Source organism: Psammomys obesus, unplaced genomic scaffold (genome assembly GCF_907164565.1).
Source record: "Psammomys obesus unplaced genomic scaffold, mPsaObe1.curated_primary_1811, whole genome shotgun sequence".
Taxonomy (NCBI): domain Eukaryota; kingdom Metazoa; phylum Chordata; class Mammalia; order Rodentia; family Muridae; genus Psammomys; species Psammomys obesus.
Window position 1 is genome coordinate 23,483,945 of NW_026592510.1, and position 19,244 is coordinate 23,503,188.

The window sequence follows — 19,244 nt, forward strand, 5'->3', positions numbered from 1 at the left end:
GAAAGGCTTTTTTTTTCCCCTCCTCAGAATAATACTGGCAATAGTTTATGTGTTTTAGGATCCTTATCTAGAGCCCTGGTGTTTAAAGCTGATCCTGGGGAAAGACCAGTGTTAACTCCTAAAAGCTTGATAAAAACTCAGAACTGGAACACCTATCACCTTCTTAGGATCCCAGGTTGATCTGCTCTGAACACACACCAAAGCATGAGCAGAATGTTCTGGGATCTTAGTTGGTGGGAGATCATTTTATTGGTTTTCTGGATTCTTTGTGATTCATGATCAGGGTTCTCAATAGTCTAATTGGAACGATGGAGTTTGCAGAATCTTGCCTGATGTCAAGAGTGCTAAAAAAAAAAAAATCCCCACTATTCTCAGGGAAGTGTTGGGGAATGCAAGAGGCTTTTAATCAGCTTCCTTTCCAGAACGTAGACTCTTACTCAACAAATGTCTGTCTTTCTGTATCGAGTGGCTATGTTGCTGTGGTGGGTCAAAGCTCAAGCATAGGTGAGCATATTTGAGTTGTTCTGACACACTACCACAGAAAGTAGAAAGAGTGACTCATAAATAGCAGGTCTTTATTTCTCACAGCTAGGAGGCCCATGATCAAGGTGCTGGCAGAGTCAGAATGTGGCAAGGATTCAGTGCCTGCTCATAGACAAAGCCTCTTCTCTGTGTGTCCTCATGAGGGAGAAAGGGCAAGAATTCTCTTCCCGCCCTCCTCTTTTGAGCCTGTTAATCTCATTCATTGACATTCATTCTCATGACCTAATAAGCCCCAGAAAGTTCAGTATTCTAATACTCATCTTGGAGGTGGTGGTGAGAAGGTCCCATGAACTTAGGGGTGTACAGGCATTCACCCCCAGACTCCCCATGTGTCTCTCTGCTTTGGAAGCCAGGCTAAAGTGTTTACAAGAAACCTAAATGAGACCTCTTAGGGTGGTCCTAAGGGGCATCTGAGAGGATTGCAATTGATAAGAAAAACTCTAGACCACAGGAATACAGGAAGGTAGGGAAACTTCACGGTAAACAAAATTAACAGTTTGAGGTTCCCAGAAAATAGGAAAATATTCCTACCCAAGGTCATATATATCCAGCCCTTAAGCCTGGCTTATTACTGTTTTAACATTCTTATTGGAAATATTTCAGTCTAACAGAAATAGCTCCATGTCAACGACCTGACACACAATGTTAATTGTGCTGGAATTTTTGATTCTCAGCTGGCCAGAGGTTTCAAGCAGACAAGTAGGAGCTTCCATTCCCTCCCCGTAACTCATAATATGCTCTATATTTCTGTCCTGTTTCAATGTCAACGGGAGTGGTTCTATTCTGTCCTTCCAAGGAGAAAGAGGATAGTTTGTAACAAAGAACCAGTAATATCAAGAAAGATGCAGTATCCCAAGAGTCAGAATTGAGGCAGGCAACTGTTTTCCAGCAAGAAACAAATTTCTGTGTCTCACTCCAAGGTCTCCAGATAAATGTCTCCACTGGAAAGCCTGCTGTTAAGACTGCAACCATGGTGCGGTTGGTAAAACACTTGCCCAGCACTTGTCGCCAAACTCCTTACACATGCCTGAAATGCCAGCACTGGTGTACGGGGTCACCCTTTGCTACTCTGAGGCCAGGCTGGGATATAGGAGAAGTTCTCAGACAAGCACAAGGCTATGCTCGCCTTGCTGAGGGCTACTCTCCTTCTAGACCTTCCTCTTTATTGAAAGGCAGACAAACCCCACGTCCTTGCTGGGTCACACTTTTAGTTCTTCCACTTACCAATGACGGTTCAGTGAGAGGCCTTGTCTCAAAACAAAATGGCCAGCGTCCACTCCAGTAAACCACACAGCTTCACCGAGTTAGCTTCACCGAGTGCCCTCCAAATGCCTACACATACAGTTGTGTGTACCCAGACACATACACATGCACACAACCCTTGTGTGGGTGATACCAGTGCCATAAATAAACAGAACTCAGAAAGACATTTGAAGTGGTTGGAAGCTATGCAGGTATTCAGTGACAGAGCCGAGATTCGATCTATAACGCTCAGAGTCCAATTTCAAATCTTTCTCTTCTGGGTTGCTTAGAGCGTCTCGACTAAAGAAGGGTTGGGAGCATTGGGGAACAGCTCCACCGTCTGACGATTGGTGTGTGACCAATACTGAACAACTTTCTGTGGTCTCTCACCCCGGTTGCCCTAGGTTCTGAAGTTGCTTCTAGTGGCCTGGGATCGCCGTCTCATCTTTGCCATTGGAACCTCCAGTACCACGGGCGAGTCTGATACTGTCATCTGGAATGAGGTGCATCACAAGACAGAGTTTGGCTCTAATCTCACTGGCCATGGCTACCCAGATGCCAATTACCTGGATAATGTGCTGGCTGAACTAGCTGCCCAGGGTATCTCTGAAGACAGCACTGCCCAGGAAAAAGACTGAGGTGGGAGGGTACTGGGGACCACAGAGAAGGAAGCGGAGAGAGTCCAGGTTGATACCTTACCTCCTGACTCCCTCATTCCACTTCTTTGTACTTGCCCCACCTCTCATCCCTCTCAGCCACAGAGGGAGCTAAATTAAGGTGATGTCATTCATAAACTTCATCCAATGCAAATGGGACGTGGGATGAGGGCCACCTTCTTTCTGTCCCCCTGGAGTTGTCAGCACTAGGTAGGCAAGAACCTGCACCTCTCCCCACGCTAAGTAGGGGGTATGGTCAGCACACATGACATATGGGCCGCGGTGGGTCACTCCACTCCCTGGCCTTGTGAAGCCGAGATCGCTCACCTCGGCTGGCTTCTTGCTGCTTCCGCTCTGTTTTGAGAGCAGAGTGTCTGCTTTTCTTTTCCTTCACCGGCGTCAGGGAGCTCTCACTGTGCAAGACTGGGGAGAGGTGGGTGACCTGCTGCAACCTCAGAAAATGGCTGCCTGGCCGTAGAGTAAGGAAGCAGTTCATGCTAAGACGGACGGCGTCGAAGCCTCCGGGAGCTTGTTCAGCTCTCGTTATATATAGTCCCTGGCTTATCTAGGCCCTCTCGTCCTGCTCCCACTGTTGACCTGTCCTGTAGGCATCTGGTTCTTTCGAGTGGATGGAAGGACTCAGGGATTCCTCTCTGGGGTGGCATCCTATGATGCTGTTCCAACGCCTCTCTGATCAAATCAGAGCCTGCATCCCTCTGAGCATCTGCACTATCCTCAGGGAGAGGAGCCCATAGCCTTTTCCCCAACTCATCTCAAACCAGCCCAGTCTCATCAAGTCACTGTGAGTTGGAGCCCACGCTGGGCTCTTTGTCATCCATGTATGTGCATATGTTTGTGTGGGTGAATGCTCTTTACTGGGCCAAGCTGTTGGGAGAGCCCCATCATGTGTCTGAATCCTTTCTCACATGCCAAATCCCAGTGCTGTTGGGAACCCGACAGTAAAGGGTTAGCCCTTCACTCTTCCCACCCTTTGCCAGCCCATCTCACGGTAAACTTGGACCCTGATAGATACAGACTGTACTTGGGAAGATGTGTTGATACACGAGCTAGATTGACCTCTCTCTTTCTTATTAATGTTAGATCCAAGCCAGCCTCCATCCACGCTTGTTTATATGAGAGCTCACTGTCCGCAGATTTGCTATTGAACCCCTTTCTCCAGCCCCCATTGAGGGCAGGCTGACCAAATGCATGGTGGCGAAAACCTCTTCAGTTCATTCCTAACAGTCAGGAACACATTCTGGGCCTCTTTAGCCTGCATCTGGGGAGGTGTCCCAAAATCCAGTCTATCCCCAACATCTCCTCACCTATGGCTCCATTAAAGAATGGATTAGGTAAGTATCAAGTAAGAGAGAATGAAGAATCAAGAAGGGCCAATTTTCCCTGTGGAAGTGGGTCCTTTCACCTGTGTGTCTGGGGAAAGTTCCTCTGGATACTAATTTGAATTTATATACCATGTTTTGAGGGTTTCAAACACACACACACACACACACACACACACACACACACAAAGTTCATAAGATTTGAAAAGTTTTAATGCTTGGGAAAAGAGAGAGAGAAAGAAATAAAACAATCTTCCACAATGGTACTTAAGTTAGAACTGGAGTCCACACTTTCATGACACCCTGCCCGGAGGTGCCTCCTGTTGGGCCACCAGCATTATTGATATCATTGTTGTGGCCAGTTGAATCACCCAAGTGTCCCCACCCCAGTCCCTTTTACTCTGCAAACGGCTAATGGAACTTTAATCACCTCCCACTAGAGGGAGCTGTGGAAGGAGAGAAGGCTCTGCCATCTTAGTCCAGCCCCTTCTATCAATGGGAGGCCATTTTGTCTCACTCAGACTGCGGAGTTCACTGCCCCTTGGGGAAAACTCCTGCTACAGTAGAGAAAGAAGCTTCAGGACTAGATAGAAGGCACATATGCACAGAATTTAAAGTCACGCCCATGCCTTTTATCAGGTTTCCTCATGTCAGAGATTGAGGGCTTATAATCATAATCATTTTTACCCTTTGTTCTCTTGTTACCTACCTGCCATACCTCTTGGCAACAGGGAGGAGAAGATAGACTGGGAGTCCGTGGGTAGGGAAATGAAGCCATGGGAAATGAGGAAATGAAAACAGGCTCTGAGACGTGGAAATGGCCAGCGGGGGATGTTTTCATGAAGCAGAGGCGGTATGAGCAGAAAAGGGGTAGCAAAGGCAGAAGGAAGAAGACATCTAAGGGAGGGATTGTTCTAGGAGAAATACCATTTTGAGGGTTAGTCCTCATGCCTTCTAACATTTCCCCAGAGGACTTTGAAATGCCTGTGCCTCACTTCCCTCTTCTTTGAGGATGCTCAGAGGGGCCACTTTCCCCTCGTGCTTCACTCCTTCAATTTTCTGGTCTGATAGAACCTTGGAACTCTCAACAGTGTTTCAGTCAGTCAAAACAATGGTGACTATCTTGCTCTTTCTCTTGTGCTAACCCAAAATGTTACAGAATTGGTTCCAATGAGATTAGGCCCTGGGGACCAACTACTTTGACCCAGAGAGTTTTTCCAAGAGAAGCTCTGATGTGCTCTCCTTGACCAAGCAGGGGACCCCATGCTTTTTCTTTCACCTTCTCAGCACCAGCAGCCATGTTCTCCCTCCCTGAGACTCCGGGGATGACAAATGGGATTGGAGACACACCTTGTGAGATGCTGATCCCTCGGAAAGCTATGTGCTGTACCTGTGGTTGTCTGTGCCTTTGTGTTTTCATTCCCCTTCTCCCTTTTGTAAGATTCTCTGTGATTTTATACTTGGTCAAAAGTACTTGTCCTGGTATCACAGTGCTGTGTGCATGAGAGGATTGGGAGGAGGCTGGCGTGGCTCAAGAAAGAACCATTCCCCATTTGCTTGTTGGTGGTCACTTATATGTCAGTGGGGGTTTCTGGGAGAGGGCTGGTGGATGTCCAGGTGTCAGGTGTTGTGTTTGTAACTGCTGTGATTTGAAGTTCCTGGTGTTGTTCTGTGGGAGGACATCGCCCCCTGGTGCTCATGAGGTGTATGTGCAGAACAATAAACTGCAAATGAACAAGCACAGACTGTTGTTCCTCCTGAGGGCCTGCTTTTGTAGAAGTGCTTTGGCACGTGTCTCAGAGGCATGTGGGTTACTTCCGCTATCTGTGGGTAACCTCAGTCCAGCTAGCTAGCTAAAGGGACGCTCCCCTTTTCTTTATTTTCTAAAGATTTCCATATCTCTTCTACCCGCACGTTTGACCTGGCTTGACTCTGGGTTCCTCCCCAAGAGACAGACCACATAGCAAGGGGGAAATGAGTGTGTGAACTTGGGGACAAAAGGTTATCTTGAAAAACACGGACATTGACTTCTTGCATTGTGGGGGTGATGCATGTGCGTGTGATGCCTTACATGTCAGGGGATGAAAGAGAATCGGGGTACATATGTGTGAGAGGATGCGTGTGGGGGGGGTGAGCGTGTGTGTGAAGATCTAATGGTCTTTGTACATGCATACTGAGGCCAAAGGTTGACATCAAGTATCTTCCACTACTCTCCGCCACCTTATCCTTCAAAGCAGGTCTTCTCAATGAACCTGAAAATGATCGTTTTGGCTAGGAGAGGCTGATGAACCAATGAGCCCCAAGAGCCCCTGGTCCCTTCCTGCTGCTGCTGCTGGGGTTATGGGTTCATGCCACTGTGCATGCTTTTACATGTTTGCTGGGGATGTGTACTCAGATTCTCACGCGTAAGTAGCAAGCACTTTACTGAGCCATCTCCTCAGCCCTGAACGCTGACCACTTAGAGGTCCCTTCACTTTCAGGCAGTTTTTTTCCCAAGTAAATATTTATTATGAAGCATCCCACTAAGTATAGGAACACAAGAACAAGAAGCAAGTGTCCAGCTTCTTTGTTAACAAACTGTCTCCCTCTCTCATACCTCATAGAGTGTGGCTTTCTCAGAAACCAGCCCTGGTCTTTCGGCAGACCTCAGTCTTAGAAAGTCGGAACTCGGCAGAGCCCAGGAGCCCCACCCAGTGCTTAGCTGTGCGCCTGGGGTGTGAACTGGAAACCCTTATATTCTACCTTCATACAGATGAACACCAGACAGAACGTTGATGAGTACACTCTTTAATGCATATCTACACACATTTTTGTTGTTGTTGTTAGTAGAGTTACATGTTTATGGAAGAAATGTTAAAAAACTTCAACAGGAAGCTTGTGCATAAAAGGTCTGAGAGTTTTCTGCTGTACCTTGCTTTGCAGACTCAGTGATCCTTAAAGAATTTATAGAGGGAAGCCAGTATTTTCAGAAAGCTGATTGGCTTGGATGAAACATTTTAAAAAAATAAAAACAAACAAACAAACAAACAAAAAAACCAAACCCACAGAGTACACAGAGGTTAAGGAGAACATTTTAATGCTCAAGAGGCAGGTTTGGTGGACAGGTTATGCAGCCAGCAGCCCCATGGCTGAGAGTTAGGAGGGCAGAGTTCAAATTCAGCTATTCACCAAGCTGTATCTTAGATAGAAACAAATGAATAACGTCCGCCTATTCCCCTTGAAGCTCTTCAGGTGGGCCTACTGTGTGCATGAACCCCTGATTGGAAACATTAAGGAGAGAACACATCATCTTTCATAGAAGATAGCTCACTGATGATGTGCTGTGGTGAATGGATACATGATTGCTAAAGAATCGGTGGAGGGATTTCCATGTTGCAGAGAATTAAATCAGATATTAAAATGGAGAGGAACCCCGAGTATTGCCAGGTGTGTCAATCATGCACCCTGACAGATCCCCCTGGAAGCCACCAGGGGACTGAAATACATGTTACGGATGGTTCTGGGTGCCTTTTCCCGTTAACGCAACGACTTACGTTTTTGTGGGTTTTGTTGTTGTTTTGGTTTTGGTTTGGTTTTCATTTTAGTCACACGAGCCCTCTTCCTAAGCAGTGTAAAAAAGCAAAACCTAAAGGGCTAGAAGACGGCACTTCCTTTAGTTTTAGGAAGGAAGGAGTACTTAATGAGAGGCTTGTTTTAACTTTTTTGTTTTTTTTTTTACCCGAGGAAAAATAAAAGCTTCGTGTTTGAATGTTGAGGGGTGTTCATGTGGATCTATCTGCACCCACACTTGTGCTGGACAGGAAGGATAAAGGTCACCCACAGAGAGTCAGGGGTTATATTTTAAACAGAGGAGCATAACACCGTAATTTTGATCTATCCGAAATACAGCTCCATTTGGTTCCTCGCTTATTCAATGCTTCTTGGAACACTGGCCTCGTCTTTAGAACCCCAGTTTTTACCCTCAATTTATTACTTGTTTCCCTACTGTTCCTTCATCCTTCACCCCACCATAGAAAATTATAAGTTCAAATATTTTCTGAGGGCTTGTTAACATTGTTCACACTGACCTAGAGTAAGTTAAGTCCCAGCTCTGGGGGAAGTTGGGAAGTGGAATTTGTGAAAGCCTCGACTTTCTTCTCACATGCTTGGGAAATGACTCAGAGAAGATGCTATAAATCAGCACTGAGTCCTTTACAGCTAAAGAGTAATGTCCATGAAGACCTTCTGTGGCATTTCAGGGTCACGTTTGTCTCTAGGTTTGTGAATCCCAAAGAGCATCTTTAAAAACTCAGTGGAAGAAATAACATACTTACAGCACAGACCTCTTCAGCTCCCAAGCTAGAAAGCCTTTCGAATTCAGACTAAATGCACAATCTCCAAATCCAGTCTCTCCACACCTCCTCTTTTCATGCACACGGATTCAGGTCAAGACACCATGAGAATGGACACACACACTCCTCCATGGCTTGGTCCCACTGCAGCTTTTCCGCATGAGTCATTCCCCTCCCTAAACCTTGTTCAAACAGCCCCTTTAATTTCCTGGTACAGAGGCTTAAACAAGTCCCACGGTTGTAATGCCTGCTTTCCATTGCAACTGGCCCTTTGGTACTTAGGAAGGCAGAAGCAGAGAAAACCCAGTGAAAGCTGTGCTTGAAGCTGTGGCTGGAAATGACAGAAGTCATTTCCTTTGGAGACAGTTAAGCTGGACTTGGATCCTGTTCTCCGTCAGGGGCTGATGCATCTTTTGCTAAACTTCCAACCAGGCTCTCTCGCTCCTCGATTGCTCGGTATTCTTTCTTCTTGTTCTTCCGAACACCATAGATGGCCAGGGCAATGGCAACCCCTAATGCAATCATGACTCCCAAAGTGATTCCAGCAGCTTGCCCTCCTGACATGCCACTACTGTCCCCGTGGATGACTGTCATGGCTCTGTGAAGCTCCGCAGGATCTCCCAGCTTCCACTGGTTGGTCTGGGGATCCTTAATCCAGGATCTGGCTGTCTCACTGCTGGTCACTATGACAGTGTTGGTGGCAACTTGGCTTATGAGGGGTGGCTTGGTGTAAGGTGGGAGCCTGACAGGAAGCAGGGACCCTCCTGTAAAGATCCCAGCCTTGACACAGTAAGACACCTGGCACCCATCACTGATAACAGCCAGGTGTTGGCTGAAGCCCCCAGGACACTTTTTCAGAGATGGTGCTCCTATGTCTTTGGATGTTTCAGAAGCAACCAAGGGGTTCCCCATTATACAGCTGAAGAACCCACCAAAGGGAACTGAAAACCTGTACCCCAACTCATAATCCAAAGAAACACATACCTTGAGGTTTTCAAACAGATTCAGTGGGATGCATCCAGCTGGGCATGACTGTGCATTTGTCATAGGGTTGATGCTCTTGTCAGTGAAGACTCCCCCAAAGAGAAGTCCTGAGTTTTCAGGTACTTGGCCAGTGGCTGCACACCAATAAGCCCTAAATTCAGCTTTGGCCACTCGGAACACATCTTCACACACTGTCTTACAGAAGATCTTGAGGGTGCATTTCTTTTTACATTCCAGACGACTGTAACCCTCCTCGTGGGTCTGAGACAGCAAATGGACAGAGGTGTAGCCAGAGGGACAAGAGAAATCACCAGTGAGCAGATTCCTCTGCTCCAGGGTGTGGCAAAGGGCATCCCCTGACAGTTCAGTGCATTCCTGATAAACTCCACCAAAAGTGAAGTTGGTTACTTTCTCGTCACAGGAGCCATCGTCCATATTGGCTTGAAAATTGAAGTTGGGGGAGTCGACATTTGTGCAGCCAGGGTGGGTGTTGAAAGTGTAATAGTGTTTCACAGCAGTTTCTACTGTCTTGGACAGCTTCTTCACCAAGGGGGCGGGCAAGCCAAGCAGCTTGTCAGGCTTGATGAAGAAGTGCAGAGGCAGGCCAGCGCGGTCTATTGCCACCAGGTGGTTAGTGATGCCCTTCTGCCAGGTTTCTAAGGTGATGCCTGGGTAGAACGGAGTGCCTCCAATGCTCTGCACCCTGGAGTTGGTTCTGTTAGTAAGATAACTCTTGGTCAAAGTGTTGTGGGTGATGTGGTCTTCCTCAAGTTTGAAGTTCACGATGTTTAAGAAGGCAATCCCAGCAGAGGCAGTCACAGTGCTCTGGCTATTCTGGTTGTCCAGGAGGTAAGAGGACCTGATGTGATCCTCCTGGACCAGGGCAGCCCCAGCATCTACACTAGTGATTACATGTGTGCCGTAGTTGAGGACCAAGAGTTCTGCCAGGTAGGTGGCCATCTTCGTCTGGTTTTTCTCTAGTTGGTCACAGATTTCCATAAGTGCGTTTATAAACCCCAAGCTGAGTTCTGAAGTTGGACTGCTTTTGACCGTGTAGATCCGGTTTCTAACCTGAACCCTAGTAGTTACAGCTTGGTCCTTTACTTGAAGTGTCTTCATCCTTTGGAACTCAGTGGAGAATTTGCCGTTGACTTTGGAGAAAAGGGAGAGCTCTGCATTAATGGAAAATGAAGTGGTGCTCTCGTAATTCACCCAGGATTCCAGGATTTCTGAGTTCATCTCCAGGTTGCTCTCCTTCTGAGGAACAGTGAAGACCTCATCGGGGATGATGTACTGTCCATCTTCTGTGGTCTTACAGTTGGTGTATGTCAGTTTCAACACCCGTCCCATGTCTATATTCCTCAGGTTATCCCAACCTCCTCCTGGTAGGACCTCCAAGACAGGTAGTTTCAAGGCATCCTTACATATTTGAAATCTAGTCTTATCCGTCTCTCCAAGAGGCTTGTCTACTTCAGCATGTGCTATCATGGTCCAGATAAGGACCATGGCTATGAAGCTGTTCATGGTGCAGACAGTTGCAGCCATATTCCAGCCCCAAGCATTCACCAACAAGTCTGGGGCAAAGAGAAAGAGGGGAAAGAAAGCAGATGCTGAAACAGAAATGTCTACAGTTCTCCTAAAACCACCAGTTCCTCTTTATGCTGCTCTAATCACAAAATAGAGAAATGAAATCTGGTTGGAATATTGAGAGCTTTAGGTCCTTGTAAAACTTATTCTACACTGGATATGCAGACATACACTGTAGCAATCATTCCCCTGTATCCTCCACCCTGCCTTTCTTCTGTTGCTGAAGTGGTGGGTACCCAATAAAAGCATGGATTCAACACCTTACCTCTTCTCTATCAGAAGGCTTTGGTCTGGCTTTTCGTTCACTCTGACCGATTTCAAAATCTGCCTGACTATTCTCTTGGGGAGTCAAGTTACTAGTTTCATTTTACTGGAAAGGCAGGAGTTAGCAGCAACTTTGTGCTCATTTGCATACCCCGCCCCCCCCATTAGGCAGGTTACTCTGTGCCAAGGACAAATCTTAGATATCTCATTGGCACTCTGAACGTCGGGGGCTGTCGTCTGAGAACTACAGGGTAAAGAATCTCAGACACATGTTTTGTGAAGTTTCATTGTTACAAACTTTTTTTTTTTTTCAAACTCTTACAGTCTTGGTTTGGAGATGGAGTTTTCTGGGGCTGAACTCAACAGTGTTCCATTTGCCGTATGCTGGGAAACCTTAGCCTGGATTGTCCTGAGCACACAGGGTGAGGGTGAGGGCTCCCACACTGCGCTGTTTTTCTCTTCTCAGATAGAAATATTCGAGAAGAGAAAAGGCCCCGTTATAAATTTTAATTTACTCAAAGCATACAGTGACCCAGGAGCGCATGTGCGCACTTTTGCCTCCCCTGAGAGCGCCATCTTAAACTAATCAGCAACTGACCGTACCTTTAACTTTCCCATTACTGAGTATAGGTAATCGGCACAGACGCATAAAAAGGGAAGCTGTCTCTTATTACTCAGGTTAAAAGTATTAAAGTTCATTTCTTACATTGCCAGGAAAACATCATCTTATGAGTGGTTGTTTTTTTTTTCCCCCTTGGCGCCCCCACCCCCCTTCTTTTCGGCAGGCAGTGATACTAGCTCCTTTAGATCTGTAATTTAGGGAGGTGTGTTTTGTTCCAGTAATCAAGTGTCATGATTAAGGGAGGCTTGGATGAATTACAGGGTTGGAACAATTGAAGTGGTCTTGGTACATTTCGCTGGCAGCCTGGGACTCTGTAACCGAAAACAGATCTTCACGTGACGTTCTCTTAACAGCCCAGATCTTTCTGTGAGCAAGATGCACACCTAAGAGTTTAAAAGCAGAATCACGTTTCAGCCACAGGTTAGGGCTGTCAGCTGTGTACAGGCTGTGAGGGTCCCAAGGAACTGAGTTCTCTCAGGCTGCCTGCCATTGAGACAGCAGAGGAACAAGCCTGCTGTCCACAGACTGAGTTTCCCTAGTCACTATTCAGGCCACAGTGGTATTCTGTAAATCCAGAAAGGCCTCACTGTAGGGCCGTTCATGCCACGGTGATTAGGGAAACTGACTCACACCAGCCTCCAAGGAGGAATGAATTTGTGTACAATGGCCAAGCTATACTAAGTTAGAGAAGCCAGCCCAGGCACTGCAGAGAGTGCTCTAATTCATATGCCATCAGGGCTAAACATTTATACCTCGAGAGAGAGAAAGCCCAGAGTTAAGAGGCTCTGTTGAACACCCAATAACTCAGTACTCGAAATACCTCAGTATTTGCACTCATCTTTCTTAACTGGTTTGTGCACAGTCATTTGAAGACAGGGTAGCAATTTCTCCTTGTTCTCTCTTTTCTAGATCCTGCTGAGGGCTGGGGATGTGGTTCTGTGGGTGCAGTGTTCATTGTGCAAGTTTGGCTCCTCAGAGCACGCCTAAAATGGGCACCTAGCAGTGCATGCCTAAGTCCCCAGTGCTGGAGGGTCCAAGAGCCTGCCAGCTGGTGATTCTATTCAAGATGGTAAGCTTCAGGTTCAGCAAGAGACCCTGTCGAAGGAAGGAAGGAAGGAAGGAAGGAAGGAAGGAAGGAAGGAAGGAAGGAAGGAAGGAAGGAAGAAGGAAGAAGGAAAGTGGAGAAGAAATTCAGGAAAGATCCTGATGTCAACCTCTGGCCTCTACATGTGCCTGCATGGGTGAGCACATCAGCACATCCACCTATCACCCACACAAATGCACACACACACACACACACACACACACACACACACACACAGCGCGCGCGCGCGCGCGCGAGAGAGAGAGAGAGAGAGAGAGAGAACAGTAAAAATAAACAAGAGATCCTGTTGAGAACTTGACATCCTGAAGTGAGAGAAGACAGGCGAAGTAAGCATAAGACAATTCTAGATTCTAGTTCTAGTCTTTATAAATTGCGAAACCTTCTTTTGCTTTTTTTTTTCCTTTTTCCTTTTAGTAGTTTTCCACTCTACCATTACAAGAAATTGAAGAAATTATATGACAAAATATTCCACAGCCAATAATGAGGAATCACTGTGTTCTCATGATGTGTATTAACAACAACAGGCCTTCAACATGACCTTAGATATGGTCAAATATATAAAGTTAGAAGCTTCAACACCAACCCATTGACAGTGATTATTCTGGTCAATAGAGCTTACTGAATAAATTTTTTTTTTTGCGCTTAATTTTTCAGAGATTCTTTGATTTCCTTGCTTTGTCAACAATGAAAATGTCTTACCTATTTGAGTTGATTTTTTTTTTTTTTTTTTTTTTTTGCTGAGCATTTATTAAGTACCAAATAACAATGGGTATCGCTTTGTACTCAGTAAAATAATTATAAAAATTATAAAAATACATATTTGTGTTTTTAGATTTTATTTTTGAGATCATAATATAAATACAACATGTTTCCTTTCCCTTTCCTCCCTATAAACTGTCCCCTGTACATTTTCCCACTCTCCTTCAAGTTCGTGGTCTCTTTTTTCACCGATTGTTATTATAAGTGTGTATGTACATACGAATATGTCCCTAAATGTGACCTTCTCAGTCCATATAACGTTCCTTGTATGTATCCTTTCAGGACTCAGCCGTTCGCCGCTGACAAACGGATGTGCTCTTACTCCTTGTAAAGCATCACGTTGTTTTCGGCATTTTCCTGTGCCTGGGGCCGTTGAACACAAAGATTTTATGATTTCTTTGCTGAAGGGAAGTTCTCTTTTCAGCGGTTGGGAAACAATGAAAAGAGAAGTGAAAATGGTGAGGATTTAGGGCAGCACCGCCATTTGCATGCCAGGCCAGGAAGGTGGGGCACGGGAGGAACAGAGACGAGGACATTGGTGCAGGAGGTCGCTAGCACATCTCACCCCCGTTTTTCCTGTCTTACCCTTTCCAGCAATCTTCTCTGTTTTTCTCTTGTGCTGAAATACGCCTGCGAACACACATTCTCTCTAGCTCGCTCTGCTGAGGGAGGGAAGTGCCGGGGCTAACCACTGAACTCTGGCCTCCAGCACACAGAGGCGATTCTTCCACAAAAGGTGTACAGCTCGGGTGCTGAAAAGCAATTTCACTTCCTCCGAGGAGCCCCAGAGGGAAGTCGCACAAGCCTGCTCTCTTTCTCAGTCTGGACATGTGCTCCGCTTCTGACATGGTCACGAGGGGCGAAGCCCTGATTCATGTCTGAGGTTCACTTCTGTGTGGGCTTGGGCGCGTTCAGGTATTTCCAACATTCACACGTCACCAGAGATCTGAGAAGCCTTCATTAGCCGGCATCAGCCCATGCGGTATGTCAGGCGTCTAGGAGACCGTTGCTAAATGCAACCGAAAACCATGACTTTTGTAGGCCGTTTTTTGTTTGTTTGTTTGTTTGTTTGTTTGTTTTGTTTTAATGAAAATGGAGGACCTGAGTGACACAGCACAGCGGCAGTTCTTCATTTCTGAGCGGTTGCCTCTTAACCCTATATTGTGAGAGCTGCTTTGTCAACTCAGAAGAAATTCTTTGCCCCAAGATCGTCTACTGAAAAAGAAGAACTAAGTGTATTATGCTCCCTTTATTCTGAAGGATGAAAAAAACAAGAAGTATGGGGGCTGGAGAAATGGCTCAGAGGTTAAGAGTTCTGGCTGTTCTTCTACAGGTCCTAAGTTCAATTCCCAGCAACAACATGGTGACTCATATCCATCTATAACGTGATCTGGTGCCTTCTTCTGGCCTACAGACACCCACGCAGGCAAAATACTGTATAAATAATAAATAAGTCTTTTTTAAAAGCACATGGGAAATATTAAGTGAGTGCTATGTCAGAATTCGGCAGCCCCAGCCACTTTGTTCTTTTCCTGAGACAGGGTCTCACTGTCTAGCCTAGGCTAACCTGGAATTCTCCGTGTAGACCAGGCTGGACTTGAACACATGGGCCCCTACTATAGTAAAACAGAAGGAAACTATGATGTCTGTTGAAAGAAAAACACAACTCTCAATTCAAAGAGCATAGTTTGTTCTGGGTTCAAATATGAGTGACCTGGAAACAGATTCGGGTCACCCCAACACGGGGGAAGTTAAACACATTTTAACATGTTTTAAAAATGGGAACACCAAGGAGTGGGATGGAGGAAAGCTGCAAAGCCTCGGCTGTACGTCTCAGGGACAACCTGATAACATCCTTAGCCTTTGGGTTGGTGAATGTCAGGGGTTTGTTTCTCCATTCTAGAAAGGAATTTACCTGACAGCCACAAGGTTGAGGTCAGATTGGAGCTAGGCAGTAAATGTCTGTGATGGAGGCCAGAGTTAGCTCAAGACAATCTGGCTCAGGGTATGTAGCATCGCAGTGTGCAATGGGTGAAGTTGTGTCTTTGTTCTGGGAACTTCAATTCACTGAGGGTGGTTTTGGTAAAAATACCACATTTTCAATGAAAAGGCCAAATACAGTTGTGTGCCCCATGGCGCTTGCTAAGAAGGCTGATTCCCAGAAGCTGATAAAGAAGATTCTGAGTAGTCAGGAAGGCAGACTTCAAAGGAGAGAGAGAAAGAGTTGTTAAAACCGTTGAGGGAGAAACCTCTGGTCATAGCAAATCTCACCGTCACAATCCAAATTTGATTTTTTTTTCTTTTTTCTTTGTGTATCTAATGTAGCATTTGTATGTAACATATAATAGCTAATGATAAAATAGTTAAGAACACGGGATAGCCTAAAGCTATAAAGGCAGAAGAAAAAGTTTATTTTTAACCAATCAAAACCTTCTTTTTAAAAAAGACTTATTGGTTTATTTTTCTGTGCACTTGGGGGGGGCACCCTTAGTGTCAGGAAGAGAGTGATGGATGCCCTGACAGACAGATGTGCTGAGAACTGAACATGAATCTTGTGCAAGGCCACCAAGTACTCTTAGCCATGGAGCTATCTCTCCATCCTTACAAAATCTTCTTTTTAAATTAAATTGGCCATTCATTATGTGTCTGCAGCTATGTCTACTCTGTAAAGCGTTTTATTGATTTTTTGCAATATATGACCTGATTTTTTTTTCTTTCAATTTTAGTTTTCTGTTGGCAAACTTGATTTTACAGCTATCATCTTATATGGAGTGGCTGTTTTAATTTTAGGAAATATTGATCTTTAATATCTGAGCTATTATAGTTGTACCCTGTGGATTATAATTGGATCTATCTAATTTCTTGGTATTGTACCAGATTTTAGTTTAGGAAAAAAAAATAAGTTATAGAAGAAATCAGTTAACACCTTAGTATTGCTTTAATTATTCTTTTATTCTTGTAACAAATTGCCATTCCATGTACTAAAATATTATGAGTGACAGGGGTAGAAACTAGAGGTCAGACATGTCAGAAATGAGGATCCAATGGGTTTTGTAGTCATAACCAGAGCTCATTTCTTGTTTTATAACCAGAAAGAAAAACGTTGAAGTCATTTTGTAATAGCCCTCACTTTTTATTGTCAAAATACTGTTTAACTTGTGGGGAGGAGAGCTGGAAAGATGGCTCGGTGGTTAAGAATACTAGCTACTCTTCCAGAGGCCCCAGGTTCTAATCCCAGCACTCATACGACCACTCATAAACTGGCTGTGAGTCCAGTTTCAGGGGCTCTGATGTCTTCTTCTGACCTCTGTGGGTATTACATGTATGTGGCACATTTACATACATACAGTTATAAGCCCCATAAAAATAAAAAAATTGTTTAGTTTTTAAAAAATATTCTTCCTTGTTATAATATTGTATGCCTTAAATATTTATCTATTCAAAAATGAGTTGCCAGAGGAGTCTGAGAGACACCCCGAGTGATACAGATTATTGCCTTTGCCCTCAGTTGTCTTCCATAAAAAAAAGAGGTAAGACACTATTGCTAAAGATACCACACACATTGGACATAGAACTTAGAGGCCTCGATATGGCTCTGCCCTGAAAGCCTCCACCCTGAGGAATAGCTCTTATAGCATCAGAAGGAGCTATGAAAGCTGCCAAGAAAGCAATCAGTTATCCTATCTAGCTTTAACAACCACAAACCACAATGAGCATCATTGCGAGATAGTCTGAAAGTTCCAATAGTAGCACTTGTATGGTGGAGGTGATCAACAGCCACCTTAACTGAACTTCAGGCTCAACTCAATAGGAGAGGATTCACATCAGACACTGGAAACCTGGCCCAACTACCCACACCTGGCGAAACCATGGCACCTAAAGGAGAATTGATGATCCTGGCATTGAGAAAGATATTAGCCAGGAAAAAGAAATGGAAAGTCACATTTTCTAACTTCTAACTGAACTTGAAATACTTCTCCTTATAGCCACAGATAAGCGTAGTTCTCATTCCTCATCAAAGGAGCTTCATTTTGCAGCAGATAGAGACCATTACAGAAAACCACAAGTGGACAAAACACAGAAAACGACAGATTGTGGGACACCCAGCCCCAGTTCATACACCCATCTACACTACAATCCTGACACCCAAGGCCCAAGGGACATTGCACAAGATGGGGCAGGAGGGTGTTGTAAGAGCCAGAGGGCCAAGATGTCTGCGGTGAGATAGTGTCCTCCAAAAAGGAACCAGGAAGAGAACAGGAAGTGGAGGAGTACAGGGAGGAGGGTTTTGGGTCTGGGAGAGATTGGGAGAGGGGTGGGGGGAAGGGGTTGAGTGTGATCAAAATACATTGTGTGAGATTTTCAAAGAACTAATAAAAGTATCACATCTTTCTTTTAAAAAAATGGGCTTTTGAGATATGAAATACCATGAATACTGTGCCACTGGGTGCTGATTGCTTTTTGTATAATTTGGATCAGAAATGTTAACTCAAATCCAAATATTCCTAACAGAGTCAGTTTCTAAAATCGAAGCTATTGTAAGGTAGTCAAATATCTGAATGTGCCATAGGGCTTTTAGAGGTTTCACTTCCTCTTAATGTTTTAAATATTACTAAGAATTTGTAATCTAATTAGTTAGATCCAGTTAATATTCTTTATTATTTTTTAAGAAGGAAGAACTTGATTTAAGAGTTTTGAGTCAGTACACAATAAGGACATTTGCTCAACCATGTTTGTAGCAGCCTTATTTGTAAGAGCCAGAAGCTGGAAACAGCCCAGATGCCCCTCAGTGGAGGAATGGATGCACAAACTGTGGTATATCTACACAATGGAATATTACTCAGCAATAAAAAACAAGGAAATCATGAAATTTGCAGGTAAATGGTGGGAAAAGATCATCCTGAGTGAGCTATGCCAGAAGCAGAAGGATGCACACGGTATATACTCACTCATATAGACATATAATATAGGATAAACCTACTAAAATCTGTACACCTAAAGAAACTAATCAAGAGGGAGGACTCTTGCTAAAATGCTCAATTCCTATCCAGAAAGGCAAAGAGGCTAGACATCAGAAGAAGGAGAAAAGAGGAAACAAGTCAGGAGCCTGACACAGAGGACCTCTGAAAGGCTCTGCCCTGCAGACTATCAATGCAGATGCTGAGACATATGGGCAACCTTTGGGCAGAGTGTAGGAAATCTTAGGAAAGAAGTGGGAAATAGTAAGATCTGGAGAGGACAGGAACTCCATAAGGAGAGCAACAGAACCAAAAAAATCTGAGCACAGGGGTCTTTCCTGAGACTGCTATTCCAACCAAGGACTATGCATGGAGAAAACCTAAGACCCCTGAACAGATGTAGCCCATGGCAGTTCAGTATCCAAGTGGGTTCCATTGTGATAGGAACAGGGACTGTCTCTAACATGAACTGATTGGTCTGCTCTTTAATTTTCTCCCCCCGAGGGGGAAGCAGCATTACCAGGCCACAGAAGAAGACAATGCAGCCACTCCTGATGAGACATAATTGACTAGGATCAGAAGGAAGGAAAAGAAGTCCTCCCCTCTCTGTGGACTTAGGGAGGGGCATGCAGGCAGAGGGTGGAGGAAGGGAGGGATTGGGACAGGAAGAGGGAGGGAACCATGGGGGGGATACAAAGTGAGTAAAGTGTAATTAATAAAGAAAAAAAAGAATGTATAATAAAATTAAAAAGAAAAATGCCAAAAAAAGAGTTTTGAGTCAAAATAGAATTTCCTCAGATGAAGTCACTTTTGGAAGATTTAAAATAAATTTATTGGTGAAAAAGAACTAAAA

The 19,244-nt window shown here is 44.8% G+C and overlaps 2 protein-coding genes across 2 annotated transcripts in view; one reads left to right on the forward strand and one right to left on the reverse strand.

The window, feature by feature from the left end:
• Dtx4 (deltex E3 ubiquitin ligase 4) overlaps window positions 1-5,519 on the forward strand; it is a 33,038-nt gene extending 27,519 nt beyond the window's left edge. The window contains exon 9 of the mRNA XM_055613907.1: window positions 2,190-5,519. Within this exon, the coding sequence (XP_055469882.1) occupies window positions 2,190-2,423 (234 nt within the window). The 3' untranslated portion in view covers window positions 2,424-5,519. The remainder of the gene's footprint in view (window positions 1-2,189) is intronic.
• Window positions 5,520-6,552: 1,033 nt separating this feature from the next.
• Window positions 6,553-11,022, reverse strand: Mpeg1 (macrophage expressed 1). Its single transcript, XM_055614086.1, has 2 exons — window positions 10,949-11,022; window positions 6,553-10,670 (listed from the first exon to the last, which is right to left on the reverse strand). Exon 2 carries the CDS (start codon window positions 10,639-10,641, stop codon window positions 8,479-8,481), a length of 2,163 nt encoding a protein of 720 aa, XP_055470061.1. The 5' UTR covers window positions 10,642-10,670; window positions 10,949-11,022; the 3' UTR covers window positions 6,553-8,478.
• Window positions 11,023-19,244: the final 8,222 nt, after the last annotated feature.

Coding starts and splice junctions, on each gene's coding strand:
- Mpeg1 (XM_055614086.1), bottom strand. CDS start 10,641: ATGGCTGCAACTGTCTGCACCATGAACAGCTTCATAGCCATGGTCCTT.